We start from the raw sequence: 14,642 nt of genomic DNA, 5'->3' as shown, positions 1-14,642 counted from the left end.
AAGCGCATTATAAATACTACTGGGTATTATACGTTTCCTGTCCATTTTCATCAGAGTTGCATTTAAGTTACTGGCCGTTCAAGTTGAAAGAATTTTTGTCAACCCTCTACACACGTGGTTCATTTTCATTTATTCAGCATTTCTTAATTTCATTGGATGAAATTTCGACGAAATTGGACGGGAAAAACTATATTATTATTATTGGGTATTAAATTAATCATAGCTTAAACAATAATGTCTCCCTGTCTCTCTCGCGAAATCAAGTTTCTTTTTTAACTAATTACATAATTGGCAAGTCATTCTCGTTTATGTTTGTTATTTTTCTTATTCTTAGTTATATTTATAGCTTTCACTTGCATTTCTGTTCGTAATTACTCTTACAAACTTAATAGCATATTTCACGTCTTAACCCTTATCAAACTGGGTGGGGGGGGGGGGACAATTTGACCCCCTCAACAAATTTTGCAGCTACGCCGCCGCGTAAATTGCTGATAAAAGTGATTACGTGTACAAAGTCAATGCAATTTGTGTTTTTCAACTAAAATCATAAATGTGTGATTATTTTACTTTTTTTTGGTTTAGATGGATTTACTTTATGATATTTAGATCGCAAAAGGGTCCCCGACAAAGTTCATCGAAAAAAAATAAAAAACAAAGGTTTGAAAAGAAAATTAAATAAACAATAAAATACATAGAAAATTAATATTTTTGGCATTTTTTGTAGATCTTTGTTAGAAATGTAAAAATCTATATATGTTCACTAAGAATTTGCATTCTACTAGTTATATAAATTGAGTTAAAGGCAAAAACATACACAAAAAATAGGGCAAATTTCACACGCTTATTTGCATATTTCATTAATAAAAATATATAAGCAATACATTTTTTGAAATTTTACTATACAGTCTTGTAGTTTACATCCGGCTCTACGCGCTTGCAAATTTTCGCGGCGATCGCGCAATCATCGGCCGAGATCGGGGGGGGGGGGGGGGGTCAAATTGACCCGTCTATGTTTGAAATAGCTCAGTTAAGAGTTAAGAGAGGAAATCATTCAACATGTTCGAAACTTCACATTCACATATCATCAGATAATTACGAATAACTAAATGACTCAAATGCGCATTATTGCGTTTGTTTTCATTCTTTTATTTAATTCTGTCAATAAATTATCTATACAAGCAAGTAAACAAAATATTGACATGCTCCTTTACATAATGACAAAGACCATACCATGCACGATGCAATATAGAATTTATACCTCGGTTACATTTGCTCTCCAGCGGCCGTACGGCGAGTCGAAAACGGCCGTTTTAACATTTATGTAATGGCAACATAAAATATAGGTGGTTTGAATGAAAATGATTAAACGGCTGTTTTCGGCCACCGTATAGAGCAAATATGACTGAGGTATTAATTAGCAAATACTTGTCGAAATAACAATGCTTTTCTTGTTAATAATACATTCAAGTTTGAACTCTCGATTTTGCTTAATTTCGGGGCACAATTGTTTAATATTTTTATGTTTTTTTAGTTATGAAAATAAACATCATGAACTCGATAATGATGACATTTAGTTTCAACTCCGAACAGTTGTAATCAAAAAGACTTTATTAATTTCAGATAATCGAATATGAAGACAATTAATAAAATTAATTAATAAATTACTTAGAATCAAAGTGATTGAGGAAAAATAATGTTATTAATTCAAATCATTACATAATGTATAATTATATGACTGAAAGAGCTTCAAACGTAACAGAACACTAGAGAGTAACATAAATATATACAAATATATAAATATACATGCTGAAGATAATGCTTTCATTGCCATTTACATTGTAAACTTCTGAAAAAGACGGAGGACCGTCGAAAATTCGAGTGAACGATAAAAAAATTATTGGCAATGAAAGCATTATCTTCAGCACTAGAAAACAAGGGGGAAAATAGCGCTGCAAAGTACAGGTTAAATATATACAGTAATTATTACATTGTCGGCAGTATAATACAAAATGGCGAGTGACTTTCATGTCAATATGCAACCAATAAAACAAAACCGAAATGCTACACCTGAAATATGAAACAAAGTAAATCAGGAAGTCATCCAATGAAACACTAATAGTATATAGACTTTGCTTAGCAGGGCGACTATAATAATCATGGTAAATATCATATTGCCTTTATCCATAGTACAGGTCAACCATAGTAATTTCAATGTTCGCATTAAGGAACCTTCAATAGAATGCTTATCATTCACATCACGTGACTATGGTCATCATTAAACTACAGAAAAAAACAATCAAAATCATGAAACAAACTGTAATCTATGGTACCAAGTCAATCGAATTCCAGATAGAAAGTGGGTGGTATGCTGTTGCTGTGCTAAACAGTAATTTTAAACTTTGCTCGACGTAAACATGAAGTGGCAGAAATTAAAATTAAAAGTCCATCATTGTGCAAGGTAAAACAAAATTAATCTGGTTACCGATCTTCAGTGACGTTTGCTATTTAAGAGTTCAAAGGAAGTTCAACAAACGAATGTTGAGAAAATTGACCAATAATCTTCAAAACTGCAGCTAAAAATATTAGAAACGGATCGCTGGTGTTTGAATTTCAAAACTTCTGTTTAAAAAATACCAAATATATACGTCAACCAAGCTTTAATATCGGGGACGTGTAAACAAGTTGAAATATGAGTAAGCAAGGTCCTCGAGCACTTATTGAAAGAAAAATTCCATATGCATTCTTTCGCTATAATAGTCTCATAATTTCTCACAATTTTATTTAATTGACCGAAATGACAAGTGCACATATCCCCATTTTGTGCGTCAATAACCTTGTCTGACACTGTGAATATGTAAAACAAACAGTACATCCACGGTTTGAAATATGATTTCCTGTTCATTATCATCACAATTCTGAATCACTGTTGTTCTTTTTTTCTTAAAATATAAGCTATTTTTACTAAATAATAAATAATCATAATTTTTCTTTTGTACATAAAAGAGAAACTAGCATCCAGATCCCATGACCAATTTTGGAATAGACGAAGTCAATAATATTTGTAATTGATTCGCCATGAGATACATGAACCATTATATCTGGGATATACATAACATGTTAGATGACACTCTATCGTAATATACTACCATCATGCACAAATTTGAGCTGTGATTGGCGAAAATTTTGAAAACGTATGTATTTTTATCGATGCACTTGAATTGAGATCTACCCCTACACGAGAGAAAAATAGAGCAAAAATAAACATGAAAATGTCATCAAAATCGAATATAAAATGAGGAATTTATTAAATTTTACAATTCGGCTTTCAAGAGTAAAACGCTCATCATGTGGACAATTTCTGGTTAAAGGAACAGATGACGTCACCCAATCGTTGTCTTTCGGGTTTTACTTTAATTTATTATTGTTTTAATGTATCTGTCAACCGTAGGTGGTTGGAAGCATTATGTATGTTTTTGTAAAGATTTTTGTTATAATATTAAATAGCTTTTGTTTCCTGATTGAACTTGTGGCAATGCCATTGTTTGATTATGATTCAATTAAGAGCTCCCATTTTGTTAAATCTGCAAAAATTGAAATAGTCTTCATACAATAACATATAAAATAAAGAGTGTGCCACATCATCAACTGTCTCATCAGCATGTCGCATGCGTTAAGTATAACCCGGTTTTTGTGTGAAAATAGGTGAAATTTAAAACTATTCAAACTTTGTTATTCTACGTGAGATTTTGATGAAATTTTCAGTATTATGGTCATTTGAGCTTACCCTTTTCCTTCAAATTAACTTTTGTTGGGCTAGACATAAACTTTGATAGCAACGGTAAAAATCAAAATCCAACATTCATTAATTATGAAACCAACATCACAGCCCCATTATAGTTCTTCTCCTTGTACGTGTAATTGCTACATCTAAGTCCTGAACATAAATACTGATTTATTAGATCCTTATGACAATGCCAGGATTATTATTATTATTATCAACATTATCATCTTAGAACATAGTCAAAACGAGAGATTTGGTGTGAATGAAATCATTTTATTTCCAACCTTCTTAAATATTACATGCTGACTTGATGTGGGAGCTTGCAGATGGTGATTAACATGGGTCAGTGGATAGTGCTTTATATTTCTCTAATTTGACCACATTGGCTTGATTGAGTGAATAAATTCAAATTATGGAGTATACCATTTTATTCTTTATCTAAACATGGCTTTCTCATTTCGTAGACTGAGCCCTGGATTGTACATTGTTTTCAGCTGACAATTTCAGTGTATCTCAAACTGACAAAATGCTATTATTGTATGATATTATTTCTTTAATTTTCCAACTCCAGAAATTGGCTCTTTCAAAAATACGCAGCTTTCGATCATTATACCACTTTATCTCTTATTTCATGCTTTGAAGAATGAATGAAAAAGGAATAATTATGAACATTTGATGACATGTATTCATATTTACAATTTATAGGTCCATTATTAAACAAAATCATCATTAATGTATTCAAGATGGTCAGTCTTTAGTACTCTGGCTGGGTTCAGTGGAAATGGCAAATAGGCTTGAATGTAATGATTCCATGACCTCGGTCGACCTTACATTAGGGTTGAGAGTTTTAACCATCTCACAAGCTCGTGTGGGATCAATCCGAGCCCACACTAATTTAGTTGTTATGGTCGAGGATGGTTTGTCCCACTTCTGGGCGAAGCTGATCCAAACTGCTGGCAGTTCCAGTTCTGTCTGTTTACCTGATGCAACCTTGAGTTTTATCTTTTCCTCGAAGCGCTCCCAGTTGAAGATCTCAGTCTCTTCATTTCTCATAAGCTCTTCTGCGCTACCACCTTTTTTACTTTCAGTACCAAGCCAAAAGAGCTTGGTATTTGATCTTCTTGTTGCGTATATGTTTCCTTTCCTTGAGCACAGCAGAAGGCTATAAGAAAATCAAAGAAAACAAACTGGTAAGATAAGAAGAAGCAGTCTTGACTTGTTCAACTAGAATGTCTTTTTACCTCAGTTGATACCATCATCTGAATCCGTGACCCCCAAATTTAACACAGATCTCATTTTTATACGCACACATATAAGCCAAGTTAAAAATTGATACTTCAAACTTTTGTTTGGTTATTATGAAAATAGAATATTTTCATGTGATCTCTATGACCTTTGAACTTGATCCCCAATTCCAATCCAGATATACTTACATACATGTATTTATAAGCCAAGTTCAAAATTGAATCTGGTTCAAAATTTATCACGAAAATTATATATATCGATTCATGTAATGACCCCTATGACCTTTGACCTATGTCGTCATGCCCCATTAGGCTTACTAATCAGATCATTGTAACCTACATATTCATAAGAGTTTTGAGTTGATGCCTCAAATAGTTCTTCTGTTATCGCAACAACAAGATATTTCAATGTAAATATATGACCTCTGTGAGCTTAAACTTTTGACATTGATACCCAAAACCCTGTTCTTTATCACTTCTGTATGCATAGTAGAAAAAGTTTGAAATGGATCTGTAAAATGCTTCTTCCGTTATTACTAAACAAAAACAGGATGGACATTTCGAAAATATACATCATGTTTCCAACCACCTACTGTTGACAGAGGCATTGATTTTTTTCAATGCAAAGATAACAATCCTTAATATGAATAAAAATAGTAATAGCACCTGGATCCTTTATACTGCAATCTCCCTATGAGGATAAATGAAGGAAGAATATGGTAAATTTGAAGAAAGGAATTACAAATGATTTTGTACAATTTTTTTCTTCTTAGTCGAAGTTCATCCTAAAAAATTCAGCTTTGTTATATCATACCCTCTATAGAAGTTCTGCAAAATCTTATCCACCGTGAATCGTTTCTGTTTCTCGTTGGTCCAAGGGAAATCTTTCAAGGAACCATCTTCTTGTTGAATCTTGGTTGGAATGAGTACTCGATCTGTCTTGTCTGGTAGAGGAATAGGAGGCTTATCAGACAGCTGGTAATGAAGCAAGCATCCACCTGGCCTGGTGACTTTTTTGTGTACCACAAGATTTGAAAGGAACTTGACGCTGACATCGAAAAATTCATCTACAGCAATGACAACAACAACAACAAAATATCATAACCTCGGAATCATTCCCCGAAACAAGGGCCAAGGCATAAATCCATACAAAAATGTATATACCATTATAATCTATTTCATACTCACTGTAACGCTGTTTTACATTCCTTGATTATTTAAGCATGAACTTTCAGCAAGATGCAATGGCAATTGTTCCAGTGATAATTGTTCCTATGGAATATCTGCATATGAAGCCAGACATAAACCCTAGCCTCAACCCCCACCTTTATTAGCGACTATCATCATTGTGGTCTGTGCAATGTATTTAGTGCTTTGTAATTCTAAAATAGCATTACTGATAGAGGGGCAGAATGTGACAGAGAATGGTTGAACAATCGATCTCTGTCAAACTTCTCTAAGATTGTTGATTTAACTTAGTAAATAATTTGTAAATAGATTTGTACTATATTAATCTTGAAATATTATTTCATTAGATAATTCCCTTCTTAAAATAAAAAGCTGAATACAGTTGATATGCAGGTATATGTAAGTAATATTATAAGTAAGTGATAAAATAATTCTGATACTGCACAACTAAGCAAACTCCTAGCTCCAATTTGAGAGTAACGCTAAATTGATGTAAACTGTAACACCTTATGAACCATATTATAATGAATTTAAACAAAAGCAACTTACACTCTGGCAATCTATAATTTCGATAATAATCTTCTCCAGCAGTTCTGGTTGCACCATTAGATGTTTTGGCAACAGTAGTCTGCGATTGACTGCTGTCTGGTTGAGCTTGTCTTTGGGTAGCAACTCCACTGGATGTTACCACTGCAGTCAAAAAATCATTTGTATTAATTGGTACATGAATGCATTTCATTGCATACAAAAATCAATTTCATGCAATCATTTACTTGTACTTCATTGTATGAAACAATAAATATCATGCAGTCATTTAATTGGACATCATTGTATGCAACAGTTATCATGCAATTTTACTTGTACTTGATTGTATGAATCAGTCATTATCACGCAATCATTTACTTTTACTTGATTGTATGAAACAATCAATATCATGCAATCATTTACTTGTACTTCATTGTATGAAACAGTAATCATGCAATCACTTACTTGTATTCAATTGTATGAAACAATCACTATCATGCAATCATTTACTTGCATTTCACTGCATTTAAACAATTCCTATCTTGCAATCATTTCCATGTATTTCATTGTGACATTTTAGAGATTCAAGATATTGTCTCCAACCTTCTGTTTACCACATCAACCTTTTTATTGCTGCAATGATAGTAAAGAATGCTTTACAGATTTTGTAAAGGATACCAGTTCTTTGCTAATCGTGTTTGACAGACTCCTCTCTTAACCCCACTTATACACTGTAAAAACTGGTGTTAAAACTGACAACAATTGGTGTTAATAGAGGACCACACCCTGAGGTGTTAAAATAACACCCTAGAGATTGAACATAACACCAAAGAGTCTAAATGTAACAACCATAGGTGTTGTAATAACACCTATAGGTGTAAAACTAACACCACCAATTTTACACCAGTGTAAAATAACTGGTGTGGTCCTCTATGTACACCGGTTAACACCACAGTTTTTGCTGTGTACAAGCAAAGGAGAACCATTTCAGTGTGATGTGATATAAAAGACACAATCTATGTTGGAGTTGATATCAATATTTTGTAGATCTGTGCTGATACGGTAAAATATTTTAACTTATCGCAAATTCAAACATATGATTTGATAACAAGACACAGAAATACATCATTGTGGCGGTCAGATGTCAATGTGAATCGTTATTGCTGATTAGACTCACTCGAGGAATTTCTAGAATTCAATTCGATGGATCCCAAGCTTTCTCTGAGAGTAGAAGGATCTGCCATGACCGCCCTTTCAATATCCGATCCCAACCTCATTGGTTCAATATCAGCTAAATTACTGTCCATCCTCTCTGATTGTATAACATCAGAGCTGGTAACAGCAACGACCTGGGCTTGAGGTGGCATGGGTGATCCAACACCAAACATAGGGTCATTGTAGTAGGGACTTTCGAAAGCAGAGCTCTGTTGGAAACTTCTTTCGGGACTCCCTTCCGCCATACCGCTCAGTTCTGTGCAAGCAGAAGAAAATTGTATCTTTCTTGTCTATCAACAAACTACTTAAGATCTTTACGGACCAAAACACATTTATACATAGGAAACAGTAGTAATAATAGTAACAATATTGATAATAATAATGATAACATAATAATAATAAGTTGTTTGTAATATTTCATTGAATTTGAAACAATATATAGTAACAAATTGGAACAAAACAACTCATTTTCGAAGGCATTAGTATTAATTAGAATTATACACGAGACATATCTTTATATCAATTCTAACATACTGTATCTAGAAACAGTGGAGTGTTTGGACTTTTTCACATGTAACAAAAACAAATGTGGGTAAATATGCTAATGCCAAAACAAAATCATATATTGTAAATAAAATGTGGACAAGTAATTTTGTGCATTCAGGAATATACCCACCATTCCACACACCCAACCATCCGCACCCACACAAGCTTCCTAAAACATTCAATAAATAAAAAGTAGAGTGTATATTTCCCTATGATCCATTATCTCTGTAGTTATGTCTTCCGTTGATCAACATGAACAACCGTCCTACTATACCAACCCTCTAATGGCTTGCCTGATTTGGACGCAGTTACTTAAGTTGAGCCCTTCACACGTGTGTGCTAGAGTTTGTGGGAGGTTGTATGTGCGCGCGCGAGAGAGATAATTACCGTGTTTACACTTGGCTTTTGCATCGGCTCGCGGTTCTGAACCGCGAGCTGTAACAGCGTGTAAACGCAGTGCAAGATAAACCAAATTGGTTCTGAACCAAAAGCCGTTCAAATGTAAACACGGCAAATGTGTTATATTTGAGGGTTGGTACGCGCGCGCGCGCGTGTGTGGAATGCATAGAGACATCTCTATGGTGGAATGACAAATGTGTGTTATTCTGTATGCACGGAATGACTTTGTTTTCAGTCTTCATCTAGCAACAAGTTGGGGCAACTGACATTTTACCTCCTGTCTCGTAGTAAGTCATGCATTTAAGGGTCCACATGAAAATGATACATGCAGAAAGAATCACTCTATCAGGACATATCAAAAAATCAATTATTAAATATTCATACTTCGCACAAGGCAACTTCAAACTGATAGGGCATTTTTCTGACTTAATCCGCATACATGTAGATGCAAGCGTGTGGGGGTGTACGTGTGTGTGTTTGGTTGCGTATCTCTTGAATAAGGTATTCTTTTGGGGGAATTTCACTTATTTTGTTTTCTTTTACACAAGGTAAAATTCTACTGAGACTGTATTGAATACATACCGATGGATTGTGCCAAACCGTTGGAAGGACTAGAGCTGTTAGAATATCGGTTGGAAGGGCCTGGGCTGGTGAGAATATCCTGTTGAAAATATTCAAAGAATTGAAGAGTCGAAATTATTAACATGGCCCGTCATGTATATTCAATTCAATTCAGTCTTTATTTCGCAAAATAGGATAAAAATACAAAGAAACATCAAATAATGTGATTAGATAATAAAATACATTGCGTGGCTTTCCATGAAGGTTATCAGAAACCTGTAAGGCTGGATCGCCAAAACATAGTAAAAAGACAACAATATTAATAAAAAAAGAAAAACCAGAATATCATATCATTGTAGTAAATACAATGAAGGAAAAGGGACAGAGAAAAAAAAAACAAAGAATACAAAAAGACACGAATCAAAGGGCGGGGGGGGGGGCAGATAGGGTACAAGTAATGCATTGATATCAACTGCGAAAATGAATAATCATTCACTAGAAAATTTTTGTACTGTTTTCTAAAGGAAGATATACATTGTGAATTAGATATTATTTGGGGAATCTCATTCCATCGTTTGGGACCTACATAACTTAATGATTTAGCTTCGTGACAAGACTTGATAGACCATAGATGAAATTTATTGGAAGAACGGGTATTATGGTTATGAATTTGATTATTATATTGAAAAAGATCTGAAAAAGGAGTGGGTAACAACCTCTTCTTGTACTTTTACATAGATATTGCGAGTTCTTGCTTTATTAATATCATACAATATATATTAAGTAAAGACAATTTCTTAAATAAAGGTGCGGATGGTGCTAGATAATGGTAATTAGTAATTATTCTTAAAACATTTCTTTTGAATTTTGAATATTGAGTCCAATTCATATGAGGTTACATTGGTAGACCAAACAATATTGCAATATATTAAATAAGGGAAAATTATGGAATGGTATAGAGTTATCAGATTTTTATGAAGCAAACTATGCTTAAGTTTGTAAATTAAACCAGTATTCCTACTTATCTTATGTAATACATTTATCATATGGTACTTAAAACTCAAAAGATTATCCAATGTGACACCTAAAAAGTTAATGGAATTACTTAATTCGATACGTTTATTGTCGATATAAATGTGAATATGATCGTTGTCAATTGAATTATAATTATTAGATTTGTCAGTATGGGTTCGTGTTAAAGATTTATTTTTTTTTTTTGAAAATAGATGCATCTAGTTTTATTTATATTCAGGGACAACTTATTTGCTTTTAACCAGTCGGAAACATTTTGGAGTTCATTGTTCAGGATGTGGATGGTATTATTTAAATCTTTAGAAGAATAAAAAATACTTGTGTCATCAGCAAATTGATAAAAGGTTAACAAATTAGATGATTTACAAAGGTCGTTTATATAAAAGAAATAAATGTATATAGGGTTATGTGATTACTGTATCCTAAGTAACAGTTGTGTTTTTATAAAGTGCATAGGCCTACATTAAATCAGTTCAGTTCGTATTTATTTCATCTCTAAAAACAATGAGTACATATTTGCATCAAATACACACATCAAGTATACAGATTAATAATCGAGCGAATGAATCATACAAAAATAACTTAGGATAGATACAATGTTATAATTTGGCCTGTATGGTCATAGAAGAAATGAAATAGGAAGACTTAAAATAAAGCCAGCAATGGCATTTGTGAGATAAAGTCTCCTTAACTAAAAGCGAAGTAAAGTTCCAACGCCTATGACGAATATTATGCTTATGTCACAAAACAAAGTAAACGAATATGCCTATATAGTCAACTTTACTACCACTGCTTTAAAGTTATTTATCCCTCGGATGTGGTCGTTATGGTTGGGCCTTGTCTTACTAAGAGCTGTTATAAAATTCAATCTCAAAGTATGAATAACCTAAATTTTACCTTCTGTTTAGAGTTAAGAAGACAGCACACTTTCGGATCAATATCAGTTTGATTCAAATTTATTGCCATTTTGTTGGGTCTTAATCTTAAACTGTTCTTGCAAAGATATGAGCAAAAAAAATAATAAAAAATTTCAAAGCGTTTGCAAATTCGTAGAGAAGTAAGAGGTGCCACATTCTTGGACAAAATTCGAAGGCTATCTTTGTATGATCAGGGGAGCGTTTCATGAAAGGACTTGTCGGACGTTTTATCCGACAAGTCCCATGTTTTCCGACAGTTACTATAGTAACAATGCCTCTCAGCCAATCAGAATCAAGAAAAGATGTCAGATCTGACAACTTGTCGGACAAAAATGTTGATGAAACGGTCCCCAGGCTTGAAAGCCTTGAATGCAAAATTGCTTTACAGTCGCATTTCACTCTAGTTTAACCCACAAAGCAAATAATCTAAATTCATATTTAGAATTCTGAACAGGTTTTTTTTTTCGATTTTTATTTTGTGGTGACAAGGAGAAAAAAAACTCAAAGCTGCCCTTTTTTCTTTTCTCCCTCCGCCCCCTTCCCCTTCTCTACTACCTCTTTTTTTATGGGGCGTTTGTCATTCTGGTCGGTTTGACGATACGCATGCGTAAAATGAAAGGAATTTGCTTCATTGTTTCCCATTGGGGAGGATGTATATGATAATTAAGTACGGTTCAGAAACTTTGAAATTCATCAATTTTTGTTAACTCTACACGTATATACAGTCAAAATGCCGTTTAGAATTTTATAATAATAGTGTTTGATATACATATGCATTATCAACTTGACCATAGTTCCACAGTTAAAACAACCATGCTTAATTTCTTAAATATTAAATATCTACATGAGGAGCGCCTCTGTCTCACCTGTATTACCCGATTCAATATAGCAGCAATGCAGACTTTGAAAACGACTATGAAAACATTATTACAAAAAAACACCATTCACATGATAATAGAATACTATATCATTGACCCAAAATGACATATGACCTTGATCATGTGACCAAAGACTTTGTCCGCATTTCATGAACTATATCCATAAAATCACAAAGTTATGATGGCACTTCAAGAAATACCTCAAATATGGCCAAAGTTTATTGACCGTAAATGACCTTTGACCTTAGTCATGTGACCTGAAACTCGCACATGATGTTAAGGGATACATGGTTACTCTTATGTCCAAGTTTCAAAAACTAGATCCAGAAATTTTCAAGTTATGATGACAATTCCCCAATTTTCCCCAACATGGCCAAAGTTCGTTGATCCAAAACGACCTTTGACCTTTGTCATATGACCTGAAACTCTGGCAGAATCTTTATTAATACACCGCTACCCGTATGTCCAAGTTTCATGAACTAGGTTCATAAACTATAAAAGTTATGATGACAATTCAAAACATTAACCTTGGTTGAGATTTCGATATTGATTCCCCCAACATGTTCTAAGTTCATTGACCTTAAATGACCTTTGACCTTGGTCATGTGACCTGAAACTCAGGCAGGATCTTCAGTAATACTTAAATACCCTTACATCTAGGTTTCATGTACTAGGTCCATATACTTTCTAACTTATTATGACATTTCAAAAACTTAATGGTTAAGATTTCATGTTGACGACGCCGCCACCGCCTTTAGAAAACCGGCGCCTGTATAATCTCACTCTGCTTTGCAGGGGAGACAAAAATTTAAGTTGTTGATTTAGATTTTAAATCGATTAAACTACTGTAAATTTAGTATACTAAATATTATATAATATATATATACATACATATATATATATATATATATATATATATATATATATATATATAGGGGAAGGCGGGGTAAGTTGAGCGTTCTATAGGGGCAAGTTGAGCCACCAGCCCCAGGCCAATAATGAATGAGTCAGACATTGTGGTGGTGTCATGTATTGATGACCCATAGCATAACCCCTAACCCCACCACATTGTTTTCCACTTTGAAACAAAAAGTAGTTTTTTAGAGGGAAAAGTATGAATTTCAGCCAAAAAAGTAAAAAAGAGTGTGAAATACATAAGTGCTTTATTCACACACACTTCTTTAAATATAGTAAAGACATGATAACAACATTGTTAGTCCAGGTATGGATCTTCATTCTTGTCATAGTCTTTTATATGATGGATGCATAATAAATGTGTGGATACAAAATTATCGCACTAAGTTCGGACTGGGGTAAGTTGAGCCAAACAGCATGGGGCAAGTTGAGCCATGGTAATTCTTATGGTAATGTATCTTAAAAAACAAACAAACCATAAAAATCGATTGAAATGCAGGCTGAAAGGAGCAAATTTACATGACTGCTCTTTTCCTTTTAAAGGATGTTAGTATTTATAGAGAATTAGCAAGTGAAAAGACTTTAAACAAAAAATTGACATGCTGGTTCTCCCCCCATACATTTTGTACGTAGTTTTTGTGGCTCAACTTACCCCAGACGGTGGCACAACTTACCCCATATATGGGGCAAGTTGAGCCATTTGACATCAGTTTTTTCAAAGGTCACGATGACTTTCAGTGTGGGGGTAGAAAGTTATATGTAGGTGAAAAACATTTCCCAAGAATTAAATTTAAAGGCAAGGTACTTATTTCTACAATAGTACTAGTCATATCAATTCTAACATGCAAAATGCAAAAAGTGTCGCAACTTACCCCGCCTTCCCCTATATATATATATATATATATATATTAATATATATAAAATTGAACAGCACGTTTACTGAGAATAATTTGCGATCCGATTTGTGTTAATATGGTCAAAGTTATTAGCGGGCAAATGATACAGAAATGATGCAGTGAACGCGGTAAAGGTGCAATATTTTCTTACTTCCTGATAGCAAATTATTTTTAGGAAAATTTGATTTTCATTGAGCTACGTTTACTAAAAATATATACCGGGGTTTCATTCTTCTCAATCGCATCTTGATTTCGGCAGTTTTTTTTTAAGATGTTTTTATTTGATGTTAGCTTCGATTCTTGACATATACAATAGAAAATACATATATGAAATGAATATCATCTCTTTAAAAATCAATTCCTTGTATATGGAATCACTAACCTATATGTCAAAAGGTTTGTTTTCCCATTTAACTTGCTATTTATTATTATTTTAAACATGTATGTATATATTATCACAGTACATAAATCATGGAGTGTTACCTTGGAAACTCAACCTTCAAATAAATAGTAATACATAATATTGATGATAATAATGTATACAC

The 14,642-nt window shown here is 33.4% G+C and overlaps 1 protein-coding gene across 1 annotated transcript in view; it reads right to left on the bottom strand.

Moving 5' to 3' along the window:
• Positions 1-1,180: 1,180 nt before the first annotated feature.
• The window catches only part of LOC121407770, a 22,798-nt gene continuing 9,336 nt past the window's right edge, over positions 1,181-14,642 (bottom strand). Inside the window, exons 4-8 of the mRNA XM_041598967.1 lie at positions 9,481-9,559; positions 7,916-8,209; positions 6,763-6,903; positions 5,840-6,092; positions 1,181-4,943 (exon numbers count right to left, since the gene is read on the bottom strand). Of these exons, the coding sequence (XP_041454901.1) occupies positions 4,529-4,943; positions 5,840-6,092; positions 6,763-6,903; positions 7,916-8,209; positions 9,481-9,559 (1,182 nt within the window). The 3' untranslated portion in view covers positions 1,181-4,528. The remainder of the gene's footprint in view (positions 4,944-5,839; positions 6,093-6,762; positions 6,904-7,915; positions 8,210-9,480; positions 9,560-14,642) is intronic.

Source organism: Lytechinus variegatus, chromosome 2 (genome assembly GCF_018143015.1).
Source record: "Lytechinus variegatus isolate NC3 chromosome 2, Lvar_3.0, whole genome shotgun sequence".
In the NCBI taxonomy this organism is placed as follows: domain Eukaryota; kingdom Metazoa; phylum Echinodermata; class Echinoidea; order Temnopleuroida; family Toxopneustidae; genus Lytechinus; species Lytechinus variegatus.
This window is presented reverse-complemented; position numbering and strand designations above follow the sequence as displayed.